The 18,180-nt window shown below is 41.3% G+C and overlaps 1 protein-coding gene across 2 annotated transcripts in view; it reads left to right on the top strand.

Annotated features, from left to right (window-relative positions):
- LOC117526402 (hexokinase-1-like) overlaps positions 1–18,180 on the top strand; it is a 71,273-nt gene that overhangs the window by 13,647 nt on the left and 39,446 nt on the right. For both annotated transcript variants that reach the window (XM_034188475.1, XM_034188466.1), the window contains 9 exons: positions 339–501; positions 5,531–5,679; positions 5,966–6,085; positions 6,674–6,769; positions 6,912–7,011; positions 7,177–7,360; positions 8,472–8,627; positions 8,753–8,840; positions 9,106–9,251. In XM_034188475.1, the coding sequence (XP_034044366.1) occupies positions 339–501; positions 5,531–5,679; positions 5,966–6,085; positions 6,674–6,769; positions 6,912–7,011; positions 7,177–7,360; positions 8,472–8,627; positions 8,753–8,840; positions 9,106–9,251 (1,202 nt within the window). The remainder of the gene's footprint in view (positions 1–338; positions 502–5,530; positions 5,680–5,965; positions 6,086–6,673; positions 6,770–6,911; positions 7,012–7,176; positions 7,361–8,471; positions 8,628–8,752; positions 8,841–9,105; positions 9,252–18,180) is intronic.

Genomic DNA, 18,180 nt, shown 5'->3' with positions numbered 1-18,180 from the left:
GGAACCACTTGGTCAATTTACTTCAATAATTGTGTGTCAATAATTGTGTCCAGCATCCATTTTATGTCAGGATTTTTTGTTTCACTTTATAAAAGCATTTTGTTTTGTTCTTGTTGCCAAATAACTTCAGACACTTTTTAAAAAATATTTTGATGAAACAAAATTGGTTTCTTTGAATTTATTTCTGATCATATATTAAAGTGTGTACATAAAATATAGAGGTACCGACAGTTTTGTCCACGTGTGTAGGTTCAGTAGTGCTGTGTGTTTATGTGTATGTCTGCAGTGGTGTATATCTGTTAATCCATACTTTTTCTTCTGATGCTGTTTAATTTCAGATTGATAAGTACCTGTACTCTATGCGTTTCTCTGATGAGACGTTGCTGGACATCATGCAGAGGTTTCAAATGGAGCTGGTCAGTGGACTGGGTCAGGACACAAACCCCACTGCTGCACTGAAGATGTTACCAACGTTTGTGCGCTCAATCCCTGATGGCTCTGGTTGGTATCAGTCACTGGAACTGGATTGACCACCTTCAATAAGTCACATAATTTTATTGCTTTATGACATCAAATCAAAATCCAAAGAAGTATTTTTTTTTTTTAAGTTTGTTATACCATAATTTAAAAATACTTGCTCTTTAATCTCGTGATCAGATCCAATTCCACATACACTTCCACCTGTGCAGTACCACCACTGATCTGTATATAACACCGGATAGCTGATTGGCCCACACACGCCGTACAAACCACTAACACAGACTGGCGGCCATCTGACCACTCACAGGTTATGCAGACTGCATATAGACGGCTTATTAGAACGTCAACAGTTTTGAGTAATAACCAAGCTGATTCTCTCATTTCCTTCTTTTTGTTCTGTGCTCTGCGCCTCCGTCCCGACGCGCGGATATCTCCGCACGTCTTTTCATGACAAAAAAACTCCTGTAACAGTGGAATGCGCCGTTCATTTCCAAAGTAAACGCTTTGTTGATCCAGGACATCGTCTGACTACCACAGAAATGGCAGAAGAGTTTGACATCAGCACTTCTTCGGCATGAAAAGACGTGCGGAGGGATTCGCGCATCGGGTCGGAGGCGCAGGACAGAGAACAAAAAGCAACACCGTGATGAAGCCCCACAGGACATGTTGTGGCATGTCCAGCTTGTCCACAATTTCTCAGATAGTCACACGACTGAAAAGCCACCGAAAGCCGTCTGAATTTTCCGAATGGTGCAAGAGCTGGGCATGTTAGAGCTTGTCCTGTGAGACCAACACGGAGGTGCTTTCGTCCCGCGCCATGAGCGGCTCCGTGGCGAATTTCTCCGCTCCTCTTTCCATTACAAAAACTCCTGTAATGGTGGAATGTGCCAAAAAAGTGCTATGTCCAGCTGTCTTGCCATTTCTCTGGTAGTCAGACGACGTCCCACATCAACAAAGCGATCACAAATGATCTGGTTGTTTGAGCCTGTCGATCGTCGCTCCGTGCGTGGCGCACCATCCGCCGCTGTTGGCCGTCTTTAATCCAGTTGTAATTGTCCTTAATCTGTGTGATCCCCATAAGATCTTCACCGAAAGCCGTCTGAATTTTCCAAATGATTTCCACATGGCTGTCTCTCACACTTTCTGAAAAAATTTTGATGAAGCAAAGCGGCAGTCGATCAGCCAATTTCCTGACAATGAAAATCCGACGAGGTGGCTGGACCACTCCTCCCACAAGGCGTGCTCACAGGCGAATGACGCAACCGACCTGCGCGAAAAAACTCACGCATGCGCACGAAGGTTCAAGCTTGGCTGATGCAGTCACACGATTAAAATCCATATAGTTTTTGCAAAAAATAAAAAGGTCCGTTACTTTTCTAACAGACCTCGTGTGTACATACGAGGTCTATTAGAAAAGTATCCGACCTTATTATTTTTTCAAAAAACATATGGATTTGAATCACGTGTGATTACATCAGACATGCTTGAACCCTTGTGGGCATGCAAGAGTTTTTTCACGCCTGTCGGTTACGTCATTCGCCTGTGGGCAGTCTTTGAGTGAGGAGTCGCCCACCCTCTCGTCGATTTTTTTTTTTTTTTTTTTTTTTTTCTCATTGTTTAGGAATGGCTCAGAGACTGCTGCTTTGTTTGATCAAAATTTTTTCAAAACTGTAAGGCACAACTGAGTGGACACCATTCGATAAATTCAGCTGGTTTTTGGCAAAAATTTTAACGGCTGAGAGATTTTGGTCTGGTAGTGTCACCGTAAGGACGGCCCAAGGCGCCTGACGGCGATCTGCGCTTGGAGGTGGCAGCGTCTCGCCGTTTCAAGTTGAAAACTTCCACATTTCAGGCTCTGTTGACCCAGGAAGTCGTCAGAGAACTTTCAGAAGAAGTCGGCATGAGGAGTTTATTCGGACATTCCATTGTTAACGGACATTTTGTAATGAAAGAACATGCGGGCAGAGTCGCATGTCGGGCCGGACCCGACCGCAGGGGGTCGCGACAGGAAAAACACCTCCGTTGGAAACCTTAACGGGCAAGTTGGAACATGCCCAAGCTGTTAAACAATTTCTCATTTACTCACTTGTTGAAAGCCATCAAAAGCCGCCTGAATTTTACAAATGGTTTTCAACACGGAGGTGTTTTTCCTGTCGCGGCGCACACAGATTTGCCGAGTCATCACGGAAATGACTTGGCGAATTTGCGCGCACATCTTTCATTAAAAAATGTCCTTAAACAGTGGAATGTCTGCATAAAGTCCTCATGCCGGCCTCTTCTGAATCTTCTCTGTTCTCTCACGACGTCCTGGGTGAATTAAGCCTTAAATTAGGATGTTTTCAGGTCGAAACAGGCCGACGACGGCGCCTGGAAGCGCTGCAGGACGTCCCGCTCTGTGGGAAGTCCTTACACCGACAGAAACACCCCATAATCTCTCATCAGCCGTTAAACTTTTCACCGAAAACCAGCTGAATTTCTCGAATAGTGTCCACTCGGATATTCCTCACAGGTCCAGAAAAATTTTGATAAAGCAACGAAACAAAGGAATTCAGCCGAGAGGGCGGGACCACATCTCACTCAAGGCCTGCCCACAGGGAAATGACGTCACCGACACGCGTGAAAAAACTCACGCATGCGCACGAGGGTTCAAGCATGATTGGTGTAATCGGACGTCATTCAAATCCATATAGTTAAAAAAAAATAATAAAAGGGTCGGTTTATTATCTAAGAGACCTCATATATGTATATGTGTGTGTGTGTATGTATATATATATATATATATATATATATATATATATATATATATATATATATATATATATATATATATATATATATATATATATATATAAAATGTGTGTGTGTGTATACCATATCGTGAACAAGAAAGGTTAACACATTAGCTGACTAGCTACAGTAGAGCTGGTTTCCCCTTGCAGTGATAGTATTTATTACACACAGCTCTATGAGCTTCAGCTTAATATTAGTAATAAAGCTCATAGCAACAACGTCTAAAGCACCAAAACGTATGCACAAGTAGACCTAATAAATGTCTTAAAATAGTTTGTCCAACACAAAACTCAACACGTGGCTACGTACAAGCCACGCCACCTATTATTATTATTATTATTATTATTATTATTATTAGAATAGAAACTTTCTTGTCATTGAACATATATACATACAATGAAACTTGTCCTCTGCATTTATTCCGTTCTAATTACAGTTAGACACAATTTAACCACCATGAGCAGTGGGCAACCACAGTCCAGCGCCCGGGGACCAACTCCAGATGTAGACTCTGCCTTGGTCAGGGGCAGGGAAAGGAGCAGATCCTAAATAAGCATGTTTTTGATTGATTGTCTGGAGGAGGAAACCCACGCAGACACGGGGAGAACATGCAAACACCACAAAGAAAGGCCAGGAATCGATCCCACAACCTTCTTGCTGTGAGGCAACCAGTGCTAATCACTAAGCCACCGTGCCACCCCACGGTATTATTATTATCTATGCCTATATGCTGGAATAAGGGATAAAACTCCTCCAATTATTGTTCATTACTTTCCAGTCATACTAACAGGTGAAATGGTCATCCACAGACTTTGACCTGGTGATTTGTGCAGTTTATAGCTGCACATGAAGGCATTTTTTGTCAAAATCACAAAGAATAAAATTGCGTGCGCCTGGTTAAAGATCAGTAGAAAAGACCGTTCAGGAGCGGAACATGCGAGTGGTAATATGGTGGCCGATTTGCTTCAAAAATATTGGCCAGTGAGTGATCCAGTGTTAAATAGAGATCAGTGATTACCACATGCTGATGAGGATAACACTTTAGCACTCCACCAGTCTTCACCCTCATACATTTAGAACTGGGTGAATGTTTTTACATTGACTGCTTCCAGCACCTGCTGAGAACCCTAATGTGCATTTTGCATTATCTTGTGGGGATAACAAGATAATGTCTCACATAATAGAACAACATCAGTGCCATAATTGCACCTCTCAGGTGGCAGAATACATATTCACCAACATACTGTTAGCGGCCAGGCCCAATGCACCAAGGCAAGCAAACCAATCAATTGCCTGTGGCCTCGGCCTGAGCTCCCGAAACAACAACTGGTTATGATTTTTATGCGGCGACAAACTGTGTGAGCACCCCTTTAAATTCTTTGAAAGTCAATGCAGGAAAGTGCAGCCACACTGTTATCGTAATCCCCCCCAAGGGGGCCCCTCCCACAGTAGCCACCCACGAGACGTAGCTCAACTTGACGGGTGAGGTGTCAAGTCGGGGTAGACAGATGTTCATGCGCAGGCTATTTGCGCGGTGGAGCTCATCTAGACAGGTACTAGTTCAAAATATAAAACTTAAGCAATTATGAAGCGGAGTTAGGGGCAGTGATGGTCTCGTGGTTAAGCTTTGGGCTTGAGACCAGAGGATCCTCAGTTCAAATCCCAGCCTGACCGGAAAACCACTAAGGGACCTTGGGCAAGGTTCTTAATCCCCTAGTTTCTCCCGGTGTGTAGTGAGTACCTTGTATGGCTGCACCTTGACATCGAGGTGAATGTGAGGCATTATTGTAAAGCGGTTTGAGTGACTGATGCAATAAATATTATATTAAATATTACTTTTGTTAATAACACTTTTAAAGTATGTTTGATTTAGTGACTGTGCACATTTTTTTTAAGTATTTAGAGTTTTGTAGTTACTACACAATTTGCACTTATATGTTGGTTATTATGGGATGGTGGTGGGGTTTTTGCAAATGTTCAAATGCACTGTCAAAAAAATATTTTATTGATATAAAGTGTGGGTCTATGCTGTGTTTCGTGTCGGCTTTGGGCAGACGGGGTGAGGTGGTGACGCGTAGGGGCGGGCTCCAAGTCCATTTTGCTTATGGCCCTCAAATGACTTGAAATGGTCCTGAATAGCAACACTTTAATAGGTACATGTTTCAGGCTTGTAAAGTGGCTGCTGAGTGTAATGACTTCTGACATTTCTTTGTTTTCTTTCTGTTTCTCTGTTTTTGTTCTACTTTTCCTACCTTGACAGAAAAGGGAGACTTCATTGCACTGGATTTGGGTGGCAGCCACTTTAGAATTCTCCGCGTGAAAGTGAGCCATCAGAAGAAACAGACTGTTGAGATGGAGAGTCACATATATGAAACCCCCGAGGATATAATACATGGCACTGGAGCAAGAGTAGGTTTCACACTCTCGTACACTAGTGCTGCCCCCAGTGGCTTACAGAAAGTGAGGAGCTGCAGTGATGGCATGCTTCAGAAAAGTCAGAATGTCTTTAGTGTGAATGTCTGTAAAAACAAATACAGATATATCACTATACAACTGGCTGTTTGTATTATACAGCAATGTGGATTTTTGACCATATCACCTACTACTAATGTCCACAAACTGTACATGCTATGTGAACGGTCTCTCTGACTTCATTAACACATAAGAAAATGTTTCTGTCTTAATCTCTGTGCAGCTTTTTGATCATGTGGCAGAGTGTTTGGGTGACTTCATGGAAAAACACAACATCAAAGACAAGAAACTACCAGTTGGATTTACGTTCTCCTTCCCCTGCCAGCAGTCTAAACTCAATGAGGTACAGCATAATTAAAGATTAGTTAATAACCCAGCCATTCTAAATAGTCACACAGTAGTGGCACACAGTTGTACTTTGCCTGCTGGTAATAAATAGTTTTTCTCATGGTTTGTATATAACTATGTTTATATGTTTACTTTATCCAATTTTGATCCAACTTGGTAGGTACAAATGGGCCTATAGGTCAGAAGACCCAACTGAATTTTAGATAGGATTAAATAGTGACAAGGTCAGAGATCAAGGACAAATTCCTGGCCCTCATGGTAATACATTGAAAAATGGCTAATTTTATGGAAATGTGTTCAGATATTTTATTGCTAGTGTACTTCACTATATTTAGAATCCCTTGTAACATTTTTGATACATCCCTGATATGTTAAAATGTGCTCTCTTTTGATCGAGTATGTAGTGGTCATTTATTGTCTTTTTTTTGTCAATTTTGGGAAGTTCAGTAATCCTGCTACCCTGCAGCCTATTTATTGTGTGGGTCGAAGTCTAATCTAATCATGTCTTGTTGTCATCAGGAGCAATAATTACACCAACCTTCCCCTTTTTCCATTTCCTTCTGTTGTCATTGTCTCTCTGCAGGGCTACCTGTTAACATGGACCAAACATTTTAAAGCTAGTGGAGTGGAGGGGATGGACGTTGTATCGCTGCTGAACAAAGCCATTAAGAAACGAGGAGTGAGTTGTATAATTTTTACATTAATTATGCGACGGCAACATTTCTGTAGCAGTTTATTAGTTGAAAAGAATTTTAATTGAGAGTTGGATGCAGAACCCTTCAGATGGCACCACGTTTTTGTGTGTGTGTTTGCACCTGCAGGACTACGAAGCTGATATTATGGCAGTTGTAAACGATACCGTGGGGACGATGATGACTTGTGGTTTTGATGACCAACGTTGTGAAGTCGGCATTATCATTGGTAGTGTAGCAGTACTTATGTGCATACTTATTGGATCAAAGTCAAGGTTATGTATATAACTATGATAAATAAATGATGTGCCAACATGGCATCAGGGGATGAATGCAGTCTGTAAGAGCGTCTCCTGAGGACATAATTGAAGGATGTGTGTATTTGTTGTTTTAGGTACAGGTACTAATGCGTGCTACATGGAAGAGCTGCGTCACATTGACCTGGTGGAAGGAGATGAGGGCAGGATGTGTGTGAACACTGAGTGGGGAGCCTTCGGCGATGATGGCAGACTGGAAGATATCAGGACAGAGTTTGACAGAGAGCTGGACCGTGGCTCTCTCAACTCCGGCAAACGACTGTATGTCCATGCAAAACGCTTTTACTTATCCCTGACTTGGTGAATGTGGACATGTTTAAACCCTGACAATGTACTAAATCCATAAAATCCGAGCAGATATTACATTTTCCCCCATTCCCACAGGTTACTAAATCCATAAAATCTGAGCAGATATTACATTTTCCCCCATTCCCACAGGTTTCTCTTTCAATCGGTGTAACTCAGAGTTTAAGGACAGATGATTTTGAATGTTAGTTGCTAAAATAGTCTGCAGATGAGTGCCAAGTCTGTGTTTATTTGAATACACAGAAGAGGATTTACTCAAAATGCTATGTGACTGTTTTATCTTGTGTTGTTTTGCTCCTCTGAAAATATATATTAAAAAAGACACAAGATTGAATCAGCAGATTAAAAATTTTTTCATTCATACCAAAATAACAAAAAACTTAAGGTAACTCTCATGTGACCAGTGCTAAAGGCAAATTTAACATCTTTAGCATAGGACTTTTGGAAGAATAATTGACTTTGGTTGGATGGCACAAATGATTTTCATCAGTACAGCAACCTGTAACTGCAATGAATGCCACGGAGTTGGAACAAATGGAAATAAAAGCCCTGTTAAACAAAATAAGAACAATTTATCCAAGTAGTGCTATCTAAAAAGTGAACAGCAAAGGTCTCGGGACACATCTCTATGGCGTCCCACAGTGAGCATTCCGAAGCAACAATGTTCTTTTTTTTCCCCCCTTTAACACTTTTCCTGTCAAAAATTTTCCAAAACACAAATTCAGAAAAGTGTTAGAACAAGAAAACAAACAAACAACCTTAATAACAAAACATTATAAACAAAAGACTGAATGCACAATCTACAGCTCTCTGAATGGGACACCAGTCCATCACAGGTTACATGAGTACAGTGGAGGATATTTATTACCACATTACGCGTGATCTCACCAAATGGCACTACGTAAAGGGATAAACTCCAAATGTCCAAGGACAGATCTCTGTTCCCCACAGATCACACCAGCCAGTTCAGAGATGGTGGTTTCTTCCTGAAAAAAACTGAACAATGAAGTAAAGATGAATAAAACCATGAGTATCTATGTTCCACATATATTCTGTGACTCAACAGGTTTGAGAAGATGATCAGTGGTATGTACTTGGGTGAGTTAGTTCGACTCATTCTTGTAAGGATGGCCAGAGAAGGCATGCTGTTTGAAGGGAGGCTCACCCCTGAACTGCTGACCACAGGGACGTTTGATACAAAACATGTCTCTGCTATAGAGAAGTAAGTGACGCTGCAGGACTGCACACATTTCATGCACCTGATGAACTGAGGTGTTGCGTAAAACATCCATTTGAAGCAAAATGACTTCAAGTCTCTCTTTCTCTCTCAACGTGTCTCTCCATTAGGAGTAAAGAGGGGTTGACCAGAGCCAAAGAGATCTTATCCAAACTTCACGTGGAGCCTTCTGCTGATGACTGCATCGCTGTGCAGCATGTGTGTATCTCTGCTTCAAAAATCAGCTCAATAATGTGAATTATATTCAAACATTAACATAATGGTATTGTTGTACATATTCCAGCATTTGTTGATACTATAAATTGTCAAGGAAAATATAAACATCTGTTATAGTTTAGTAACTAGTAAGTCTTCAATACTGCCACATGTTTTGACATGTAAACCTCACACAGCTGTTGTAGCTAATGTTTTATTTTATTCTGGATATGTTGCTTGACTAAAAAACATTTTTCTTCTCCTTTAGATTTGTTCTATTGTGTCCCACCGCTCCGCCAACCTAGTAGCTGCTGCTTTGGGTGGCATCCTTATGAGGCTAAAGGAGAATAAAGGCGTGGGTCGACTCCGGACCACTGTAGGCATTGACGGATCTCTCTACAAGATGCACCCACAGTGAGTGACGATGGCATACAGTACATATGGAGCAGCATTTGTTTTGTGTGTGTGTGTTTTTTTTTTTTTTTTCTTTTGTTGTTTTGTAAGGACTGTTGTGAAGTGTCTATTAGAAAAGTATCCGACCTTATTATTTTTTTCAAAAACCATATGGATTTGAATCACGTGTGATTACATCAGACATGCTTGAACCCTCGTGGGCATGTGAGAGTTTTTTCACGCCTGTCGGTTACGTCATTCGCCTGTGGGCAGTCTTTGAGTGAGGAGTCGCCCACCCTCTCGTCGATTTTTGTATTTTTTTTTCATTGTTTAGGAATGGCTCAGAGACTGCTGCTTTGTTTGATCAAAATTTTTTCAAAACTGTAAGGCACAACTGAGTGGACATCATTCGATAAATTCAGCTGGTTTTCGGTAAAAATTTTAACGGCTGATGAGAGATTTTGGTCTGGTAGTGTCGCTTTAAGGACGGCCCACGGCGCCTGACGGCGATCTGTGCTTCGAGGTGGCAGCGTCTCGCCGTTTCAAGTTGAAAACTTCCACATTTCAGGCTCTGTTGACCCAGGAAGTCGTCAGAGAACAGAGAACTTTCAGAAGAAGTCGGCATGAGGAGTTTATTCGGACATTCCATTGTTAACGGACATTTTGTAATGAAAGAACGTGCGGGCAGAGTCGCATGTCGGGCCGGACCCGACCGCGAGGGGTCGCAACAGGAAAAACACCTCCGTTGGAAACCTTAACGGGCAAGTTGGAACCTGCCCAAGCTGTTAAATAATTTCTCAGTTACTCACTTGTTGAAAGCCATCAAAAGCCACCTGAATTTTACAAATGGTTTTCAACACGGAGGTGTTTTTCCTGTCGCTGCGCACACAGATTCGCCGAGTCGTCACGGAAACGACTCGGGTGAATTTGCGCGCACGTCTTTCATTAAAAAATGTCCTTAAACAGTGGAATGTCCGCATAAAGTCCTCATGCTGGGCTCTTCTGAATTTTCTCTGTTCTCTCATGACATCCTGGGTGAATTAAGGCTTAAATTAGGATGTTTTCAGGTCGAAACAGGCCGACGACAGCGCCTGGAAGCTCTACACGACGTCCCGCTCCGTGGGAAGTCCTTACACCAATAGAAACACCCCATAATCGCTCATCAGCCGTTAAACGTTTCACCGAAAACCAGCTTAATTTCTCGAAGTGTCCACTCGGATATTCCTCACAGGTCCAGAAAAAAATTTGATAAAGCAACGCATGCCGTCTCGAGCAGCGTGTGAAACAAAGGAATTCAGCCGAGAAGGTGGGACCACATCTCACTCAAGGCCTGCCCACAGGGAAATGACGTCACCGACGCGTGAAGAAACTCACGCATGCGCATGAGGGTTCAAGCATGATTGGTGTAATCGCACGTCATTCAAATCCATATAGTTAAAAAAAATAAATAAAAGGGTCGGTTTATTATCTAATAGACCTCGTATTGCTTCTGTCAAATCAATTTATTTAATTTATATAGTGCCAAATCACAAAACAGCTGCCTCAAGGTGCTTTACACAAGTAACGTCTAACCTGAGCAAGCACACAGGCAACAGTGTGGCTCTCTCTTATTTCACAAAATTTATTGTTCAGAGGTTCAACGTTGATTTCTAAGCTATCTCACACAACCGGTCAAATTCAACTGTAGGACAAAGTGAAAGAAATTAATTAAAAAATGCCAAGAAAGGGAACTCGGAGAGTACAATGCCTGCATCTTGCATGTTGGAAACAAAAACATACAAATTAATTCTTTGTAATTCAGTGTTACCTTAATATTTGGTTCTGTGTGGCCTTGACATTTTATAAATTCTGTCCAAAACTGTAAAATTGGATCCCTTTATCCTTGTGAACAAACAGTCTTTCTGCCATATTTGACCAATATTTGCTCTTAAGTGTTTTCATACAGTAGTGTTCAGAATAATAGTAGTGCTATGTGACTAAAAAGATTAATCCAGGTTTTGAGTATATTTCTTATTGTCACATGGGAAACAAGGTACCAGTAGATTCAGTAGATTCTCACAAATCCAACAAGACCAAGCATTCATGATACGCACACTCTTAAGGTTATGAAATTGGGCTATTAGTAAAAAGAAGTAGAAAAGGGGGTGTTCACAATAATAGTAGTGTGGCATTCAGTCAGTGAGTTCGTCAGTTTTGTGGAACAGACAGGTGTGAATCAGGTGTCCCCTATTTAAGGATGAAGCCAGCACCTGTTGAACATGCTTTTCTCTTTGAAGGCCTGAGGAAAATGGGATGTTCAAGAGATTGTTCAGAAGAACAGCGTAGTTTGATTAAAAAGTTGATTGGAGAGGGGAAAACTTATACGCAGGTGCAAAAAATTATAGGCTGTTCATCTACAATGATCTCCAATCTCAAAACCAGAGACACGTGGAAGAAAACAGAAAACAACCATCAAAATGGATAGAAGAATAACCAGAATGGCAAAGGCTCACCCATTGATCAGCTCCAGGATGATCAAAGACAGTCTGGAGTTACCTGTAAGTGCTGTGGCAGTTAGAAGACGCCTGTGTGAAGCTAATTTATTTGCAAGAATCCCCCGCAAAGTCCCTCTGTTAAATAAAAGATGTGCAGAAGAGGTTACAATTTGTCAAAGAACACTGGCCTAAAGAGAAATGGAGGAATATTTTGTGGACTGATGAGAGTAAAATTGTTCTTTTTGGGTCCAAGGGCCGCAGACAGTTTGTGAGATGACCCCCAAACTCTGAATTCAAGCCACAGTTCACAGTGAAGACAGTGAAGCATGGTGGTGCAAGCATCATGATACGGGCATGTTTCGCCTACTATGGTGTTGGGCTTATACGAGGTCTGTCAATAAAGTATAGGTCCTTTTTATTTTTTTCAAAAACTATATGGATTTCATTCATATGTTTTTACGTCAGACATGCTTGAACCCTTGTGCGCATGCGTGAGTTTTTTCCACGCCTGTCGGTGACGTCATTCGCCTGTGAGCACTCCTTGTGGGAGGAGTCGTCCAGCCCCTTGTCGGAATTCCTTTGTCTGAGAAGTTGCTGAGAGACTGGCGCCTTGTTTGATCAAAATTTTTTCTAAACCTGTGAGACACATCGAAGTGGACACGGTTCAAAAAAATTAAGCTGGTTTTCAGTGAAAATTTTAACGGCTGATGAGAGATTTTGAGGTGATACTGTCGCTTTAAGGACTTCCCACGGTGCGAGACGTCGTGCAGCGGTCCCAGGCGCCGTCGTCGGCCTGTTTCGAGCTGAAAACCTCTACATTTCAGGCTCTATTTATCCAGGACGTCGTGAGAGAACAGAGAAGTTTCAGAAGAAGTCGGTTTCAGCATTTTATCTGGATATTCCACTGTTAAAGATTTTTTTAATGAAAGACGTGCGGACGGATTGCAGCGTCGGCTCGCAGCCGCCGCGACGCTCCGCCACAGGAAAAACACCTCCGTTGGAAGCCTTAAGGACAAGTTGGAACATGTCCAGCTGTTAAACAATTTCTCATATACTCACTCCACTGAAAGCCATCAAAAGCCGCCTGGATTTTACAAATGGTTATCAACACGGAGGTGTTTTTCCTGTGCTGCCGCACCGCGTCGGCTGCGTCCCGATGCGCGGACCCGTCCGCACGTCTTTCATTAAAAAAATCTCCTTTAACAGTGGAATATCCGGATAAAATGCTGAAACCGACTTCTTCTGAAACTTCTCTGTTCTCTCACGACGTCCTGGATCAATAGAGCCTGAAATCTGAATGAAATCCATATAGTTTTTGAAAAAAATAAAAAGGACCTATACTTTATGGACATCCCTCGTATATGTTTGTGTGTGTATGTATGTGTATGTGTGTATTGGTAACACATCATGAACAAAAGTGGATGGATTACAAAAGTCATGATGGATAATATAGAAATAGTGGCTTTTTTAAATAGTTGCACTAAAAGAATAAAACACCACTTAACTATCAACAGGACAGTTAGTTTTCCCTGCAAATTACACACAGCTTTGAGCTTTAGCCTAATATAAGTAATAAAGCTTGTAGCAATAACACCCAAAGCTCCAAAACTATGCACAAGTAGACCTAAAAAAAAGTCTTAAAATAGTTTGTCCAACACAAAACATAACATGTGGCTACACATGTTGAGTTAATAAGCCACTTATTATTATTATTATATTTGCCTATATGCTGGAATAAAGAATCAGCGGGACATCAGAGTGGTACTATGGCGGCTGGTTTGCTTCAAAAATATTGGCCAATGACCTATCCAGTAATATATAGAGATCAGTGGGATTGTGCCCGTATGTCCCGTTTTTCACGATCGTCAGTCATGGCTGCAGTGGGTCTGAAGGAGACCAAGCAGGTGTAGATTTGTGCAGTCTTCACCCTGTGGTTTATTGATTGCAACTGTTAACGGAGCCTGGGACAATTTGAATGGTGCTTTTGAACGCCAGGTCTCTAACAAATAAAACTTTTGTATTGTGGAATTTTTATAACTCCTGTGGACTAGATTTCCTGTTGTTAACAGGAAATCTAGTGACTCAGCTGATGTGAGTCTGTTCCATTAACTGAACGTACTCCCTCTGATTCAAGGCTTTTAAATACACCTATAATTACTGGCAGGGGAGGGTGTTTGGCTTCACTTTTTAGAGACAGTTTAAAATGTCAACAGATTTTATCTGACTCACCTTCTACTTGTGAAGGATAGCTTTTTGAGTTAAATTATCCTTTTAAAATGCTGTGTGCTTTGATCAGTCACACACCAAAATATAATAAAAAATTTTATTTCAGAATTTACTGACTTTTCAAGTACCTTTTTGTACCTTACTTTGGACGTTGTGTTATCACATGGTTTAAACATTTGAGTGAACGATGTCTGTTTTTACCACTGTTAGGTCATTCACTCGTTTTATTTGATTTAATTGTTCCTGGACTTTATTGCTCGTTGAACACAGAGAAGACAAAAGGCACCTTGACACTTGGATGAATTTGATTCCCGCACTGGCACTCAATCTTGCGTGTCAATGAGTAAACTTGTCGTAAACTGTGGGTGAAGTGTGCATGGCTGCATGCCAGTAAACTGTGGGTGAAGTGTGCACGGCTGTATGTTTGAAATTTCCGGCACACAAACTAGTCACGAACATTATGCAACCTATTTGAAAACACTACGTGTCAATGCGCATCATCACACGCATGGCATCTGAATCTGAAATTGGATTATGAAGAGATGTTACATCTATAATAAACACAACTTTATTTGTGAACAATATTTGAGAAAAATACAACTCCTGGCAAAAATTATGGAATCATGGGCCTCGGAGGATGTTCATTCAGTTGTTTAATTTTGTAGGAAAAAAGCAGATCACAGACATGACACAAAACTAAAGTCATTTCAAATGGCAACTTTCTGGCTTTAAGAAACACTATAAGAAATCAGGAAAAAAAATTGTGGCAGTCAGTAATGGTTACTTTTTTAGACCAAGCAGAGGGAAAAAAATATGGACTCACTCAATTCCGAGGAAAAAATTATGGAATCATCCTGTAAGTTTTCATCCCCAAAACTAACACCTGCATCAAATCAGATCTGCTCATTAGTCTGCATCTAAAAAGGAGTGATCACACCTTGGAGAGCTGTTGCACCAAGTGGACTGACATGAATCATGGCTCCAACACGAGAGATGTCAATTGAAACAAAGGAGAGGATTATCAAACTCTTAAAAGGGTAAATCATCACGCAATGTGGCAAAAGATGTTGGTTGTTCACAGTCAGCTGTGTCTAAACTCTGGACCAAATACAAACAACATGGGAAGGTTGTTAAAGGCAAACATACTGGTAGACCAAGGAAGACATCAAAGCGTCAAGACAGAAACCTTAAAGCAGTATGTCTCAAAAATCGAAAATGCACAACAAAACAAATGAGGAACGAATGGGAGGAAACTGGAGTCAACGTCTGTGACCGAACTGTAAGAAACCGCCTAAAGGAAATGGGATTTACATATAGAAAAGCTAAATGAAAGCCATCATTAACACCTAAACAGAAAAAAACAAGGTTACAATGGGCTAAGGAAAAGCAATCGTGGACTGTGGACGACTGGATGAAAGTCATATTCAGTGATGAATCGCGAATCTGCATTGGGCAAGGTGATGATGCTGGAACTTTTGTTTGGTGCCGTTCCAATGAGATTTATAAAGATGACTGCCTGAAGAGAACATGTAAATTTCCACAGTCATTGATGATATGGGGCTGTATGTCAGGTAAGGCACTGGGGAGATGGCTGTCATTACATCATCAATAAATGCACAAGTTTACGTTGATATTTTGGACACTTTTCTTATCCCATCAGTTGAAAGGATGTTTGGGGATGATGAAATCATTTTTCAAGATGATAATGCATCTTGCCATAGAGCAAAAACTATGAAAACATTCCTTGCAAAAAGACACATAGGGTCAATGTCATGGCCTGCTAATAGTCCGGATCTTAATCCAATTGAAAATCTTTGGTGGAAGTTGAAGAAAATGGTCCATGACAAGGCTCCAACCTGCAAAGCTGATCTGGCAACAGCAATCAGAGAAAGTTGGAGCCAGATTGATGAAGAGTACTGTTTGTCACTCATTAAGTCCATGCCTCAGACACTGCAAGCTGTTATAAAAGCCAGAGGTGGTGCAACAAAATACTAGTGATGTGTTGGAGCGTTCTTTTGTTTTTCATGATTCCATAATTTTTTCCTCACTCCTCCTGAGTGATTCCATATTTTTTTCCCCTCTGCTTGGTCTAAAAAAGTAACCGTTACTGACTGCCACAACTTTTTTCATGATTTCTTATAGTGTTTCTTAAAGCCAGAAAGTTGCCATTTGAAATGACTTTAGTTTTGTGTCATGTCTGTGATCTGCCTTTTTTTCTACAAAATTAAACAACTGAATCAACATCCTCCGAGGCCGGTGATTCCATAATTTTTGCCAGGGGTTGTAGATCTTTTGTGTATATAGAAAATGTTTTATATCTTTGAGTTCACCTCATGAAAAATGGGAGGAAAAACAAAAGTGTTGTGTTTATATTTTTGTTCAGTATATATTATCTAACTCATAAGAAGGAATGAAAATGCAGCTGTTTTATCAATCTGTTACAATATATTTTGTAAATAATTACCTTTTAAACAAGATTCCAAATGGGTTCTCCACCACAACAGACAACCTGTAGCTTTAGATAATTTCTCTGTGAGTTTGGGAACGATAAGACAATGGTTTCATCAGCCAGGTTCTGAGAGTAAATGCGTTATCAGCTATGAAACAATATGGCACAAGCTTTATTTTATATAGCGTGGCATCAAGCAGAACAAAGTGGGAGGCATTGGCACGATGAATTGCGCGGCAGTACGGGGATCAAATTCATGCAAGTGTCAAGGTGGCTAAAGTCTCTGACTTGGTGCATCAGTCCCTGTGCTGTAAGGGACTTTGGATCAAAGTTGCCAGGGGAGCTTGAGCTGGTGCAGAAGTAGGGTATCTCAGCAGATACTCTAGTCGATAAGCTCAACTTTGTTCTGCGCAACTTGTTGGACTTGGTTGTACCAGCCAAATTCCGAATGTGCTAACCGAGGGGGGAAAAGTCTCCATGTATTTACTGAAGATCTGCAAGTCCTCAGGAGAGACTTTAGGATGCTTGAATGCATATGCGATGTTGAATAATGGAGTTTTGACACATTTTGGGGCCTGTTTTCTTAAAGGACATGTCGCACATTTTTTATCATCCCAGTTAGCAAGGCAGCATAAGAGTGCTCATGATTGTCTCTTCACACACATGCGCTAATAATTAGTGATCGCTGATGTATTTTATTCCTCTCACTCTGAGCATTAGCAGGAGTATTTCTGTAAAACGGCTCACTCGGCAATTCTCAGCATTTTTCAGCATGTGACGTACATTTTAGAATAAGCAGAAACATCCCGATGACTGACAGAGTGAAACGTACCTGCTCCGTCCAAAAACAAAGGTTCTGAGCTTTCGTTCGAAAGTGATGGCTCTGATTTACAGACAGGAGACAACACACTTCACCCCGAAACTCTCAACTTTTTCAAAGTCTGTCGTATTTTGGAACCGAATTGTGGTGATGGGCTGTTTGTGTCACAGGATGCTGGTTTACTGCCACTGTGTACATGGATGTGGGCTGTCTCTGTGCCCTTCCCTAGATTTGTGCCTTGAGACAATCCTGTCTCAGAGGTCTACAGACAATTGTTTTGACTTCATGCTTGGTTTGTGCTCTGACATGCACTGTCAACTGTGGGACCTTATATGTAGACAGGTGTGTGCCTTTCCAAAACCCTCCATCTGTGATTTACCCTTTTGTGGCTTACTGAATAAAAATTAAAGTGTGTTCCAGTAGTTGACACGATGCTGTTTTGAGTTTCTGAGGGTTTATTACACACACACACACACACACACACTGGAAGCTTTGATCGTGTGACTTTCTCCGTCCTCCAGGCTTGGCTGTGAGTCAGGGATAGTCTACATCAAGATGCTCACTTTTGTTGAGAACTTGTATGACTTCATATTAATGTTTAATAGTAACAGTAGGGGTACAGTGGGTTAGTGGTTAGCACTGTTGCCTCACAATGAGAAGGTCATAGGATCAAGTTCCATCTGTGGCCTTTTTGTGTGGAGTTTGCATGTTCTCCCCATGTTTGTGTGGGTTCTCTCTGGCTGATTGTGTGCGGATTCCTCACACTTCCAATTACATGAAAGTTAGGTGAATTGGAAACTTCACATAGGTGCGCATGCGGGTGTGAATTTTTTTTTTTAGTTTGTCTAGGTGTGGCCCTACGACAGACTGACATCCTGTGTAGAGTGTACCTCGGCTCATGCCGTATGACTGCTGGCATAGGCTCCAGGCCCCTGTGACTTGATCTTAGATAAGCGGTTGAAGGTGTGCGTGAGTGTGAGA

The sequence above is a fragment of the Thalassophryne amazonica genome, chromosome 2, assembly GCF_902500255.1.
Source record: "Thalassophryne amazonica chromosome 2, fThaAma1.1, whole genome shotgun sequence".
Taxonomy (NCBI): domain Eukaryota; kingdom Metazoa; phylum Chordata; class Actinopteri; order Batrachoidiformes; family Batrachoididae; genus Thalassophryne; species Thalassophryne amazonica.
Note: the sequence above shows the minus strand (reverse complement) of the source record. Positions and strands in the feature narration are given on the sequence as shown.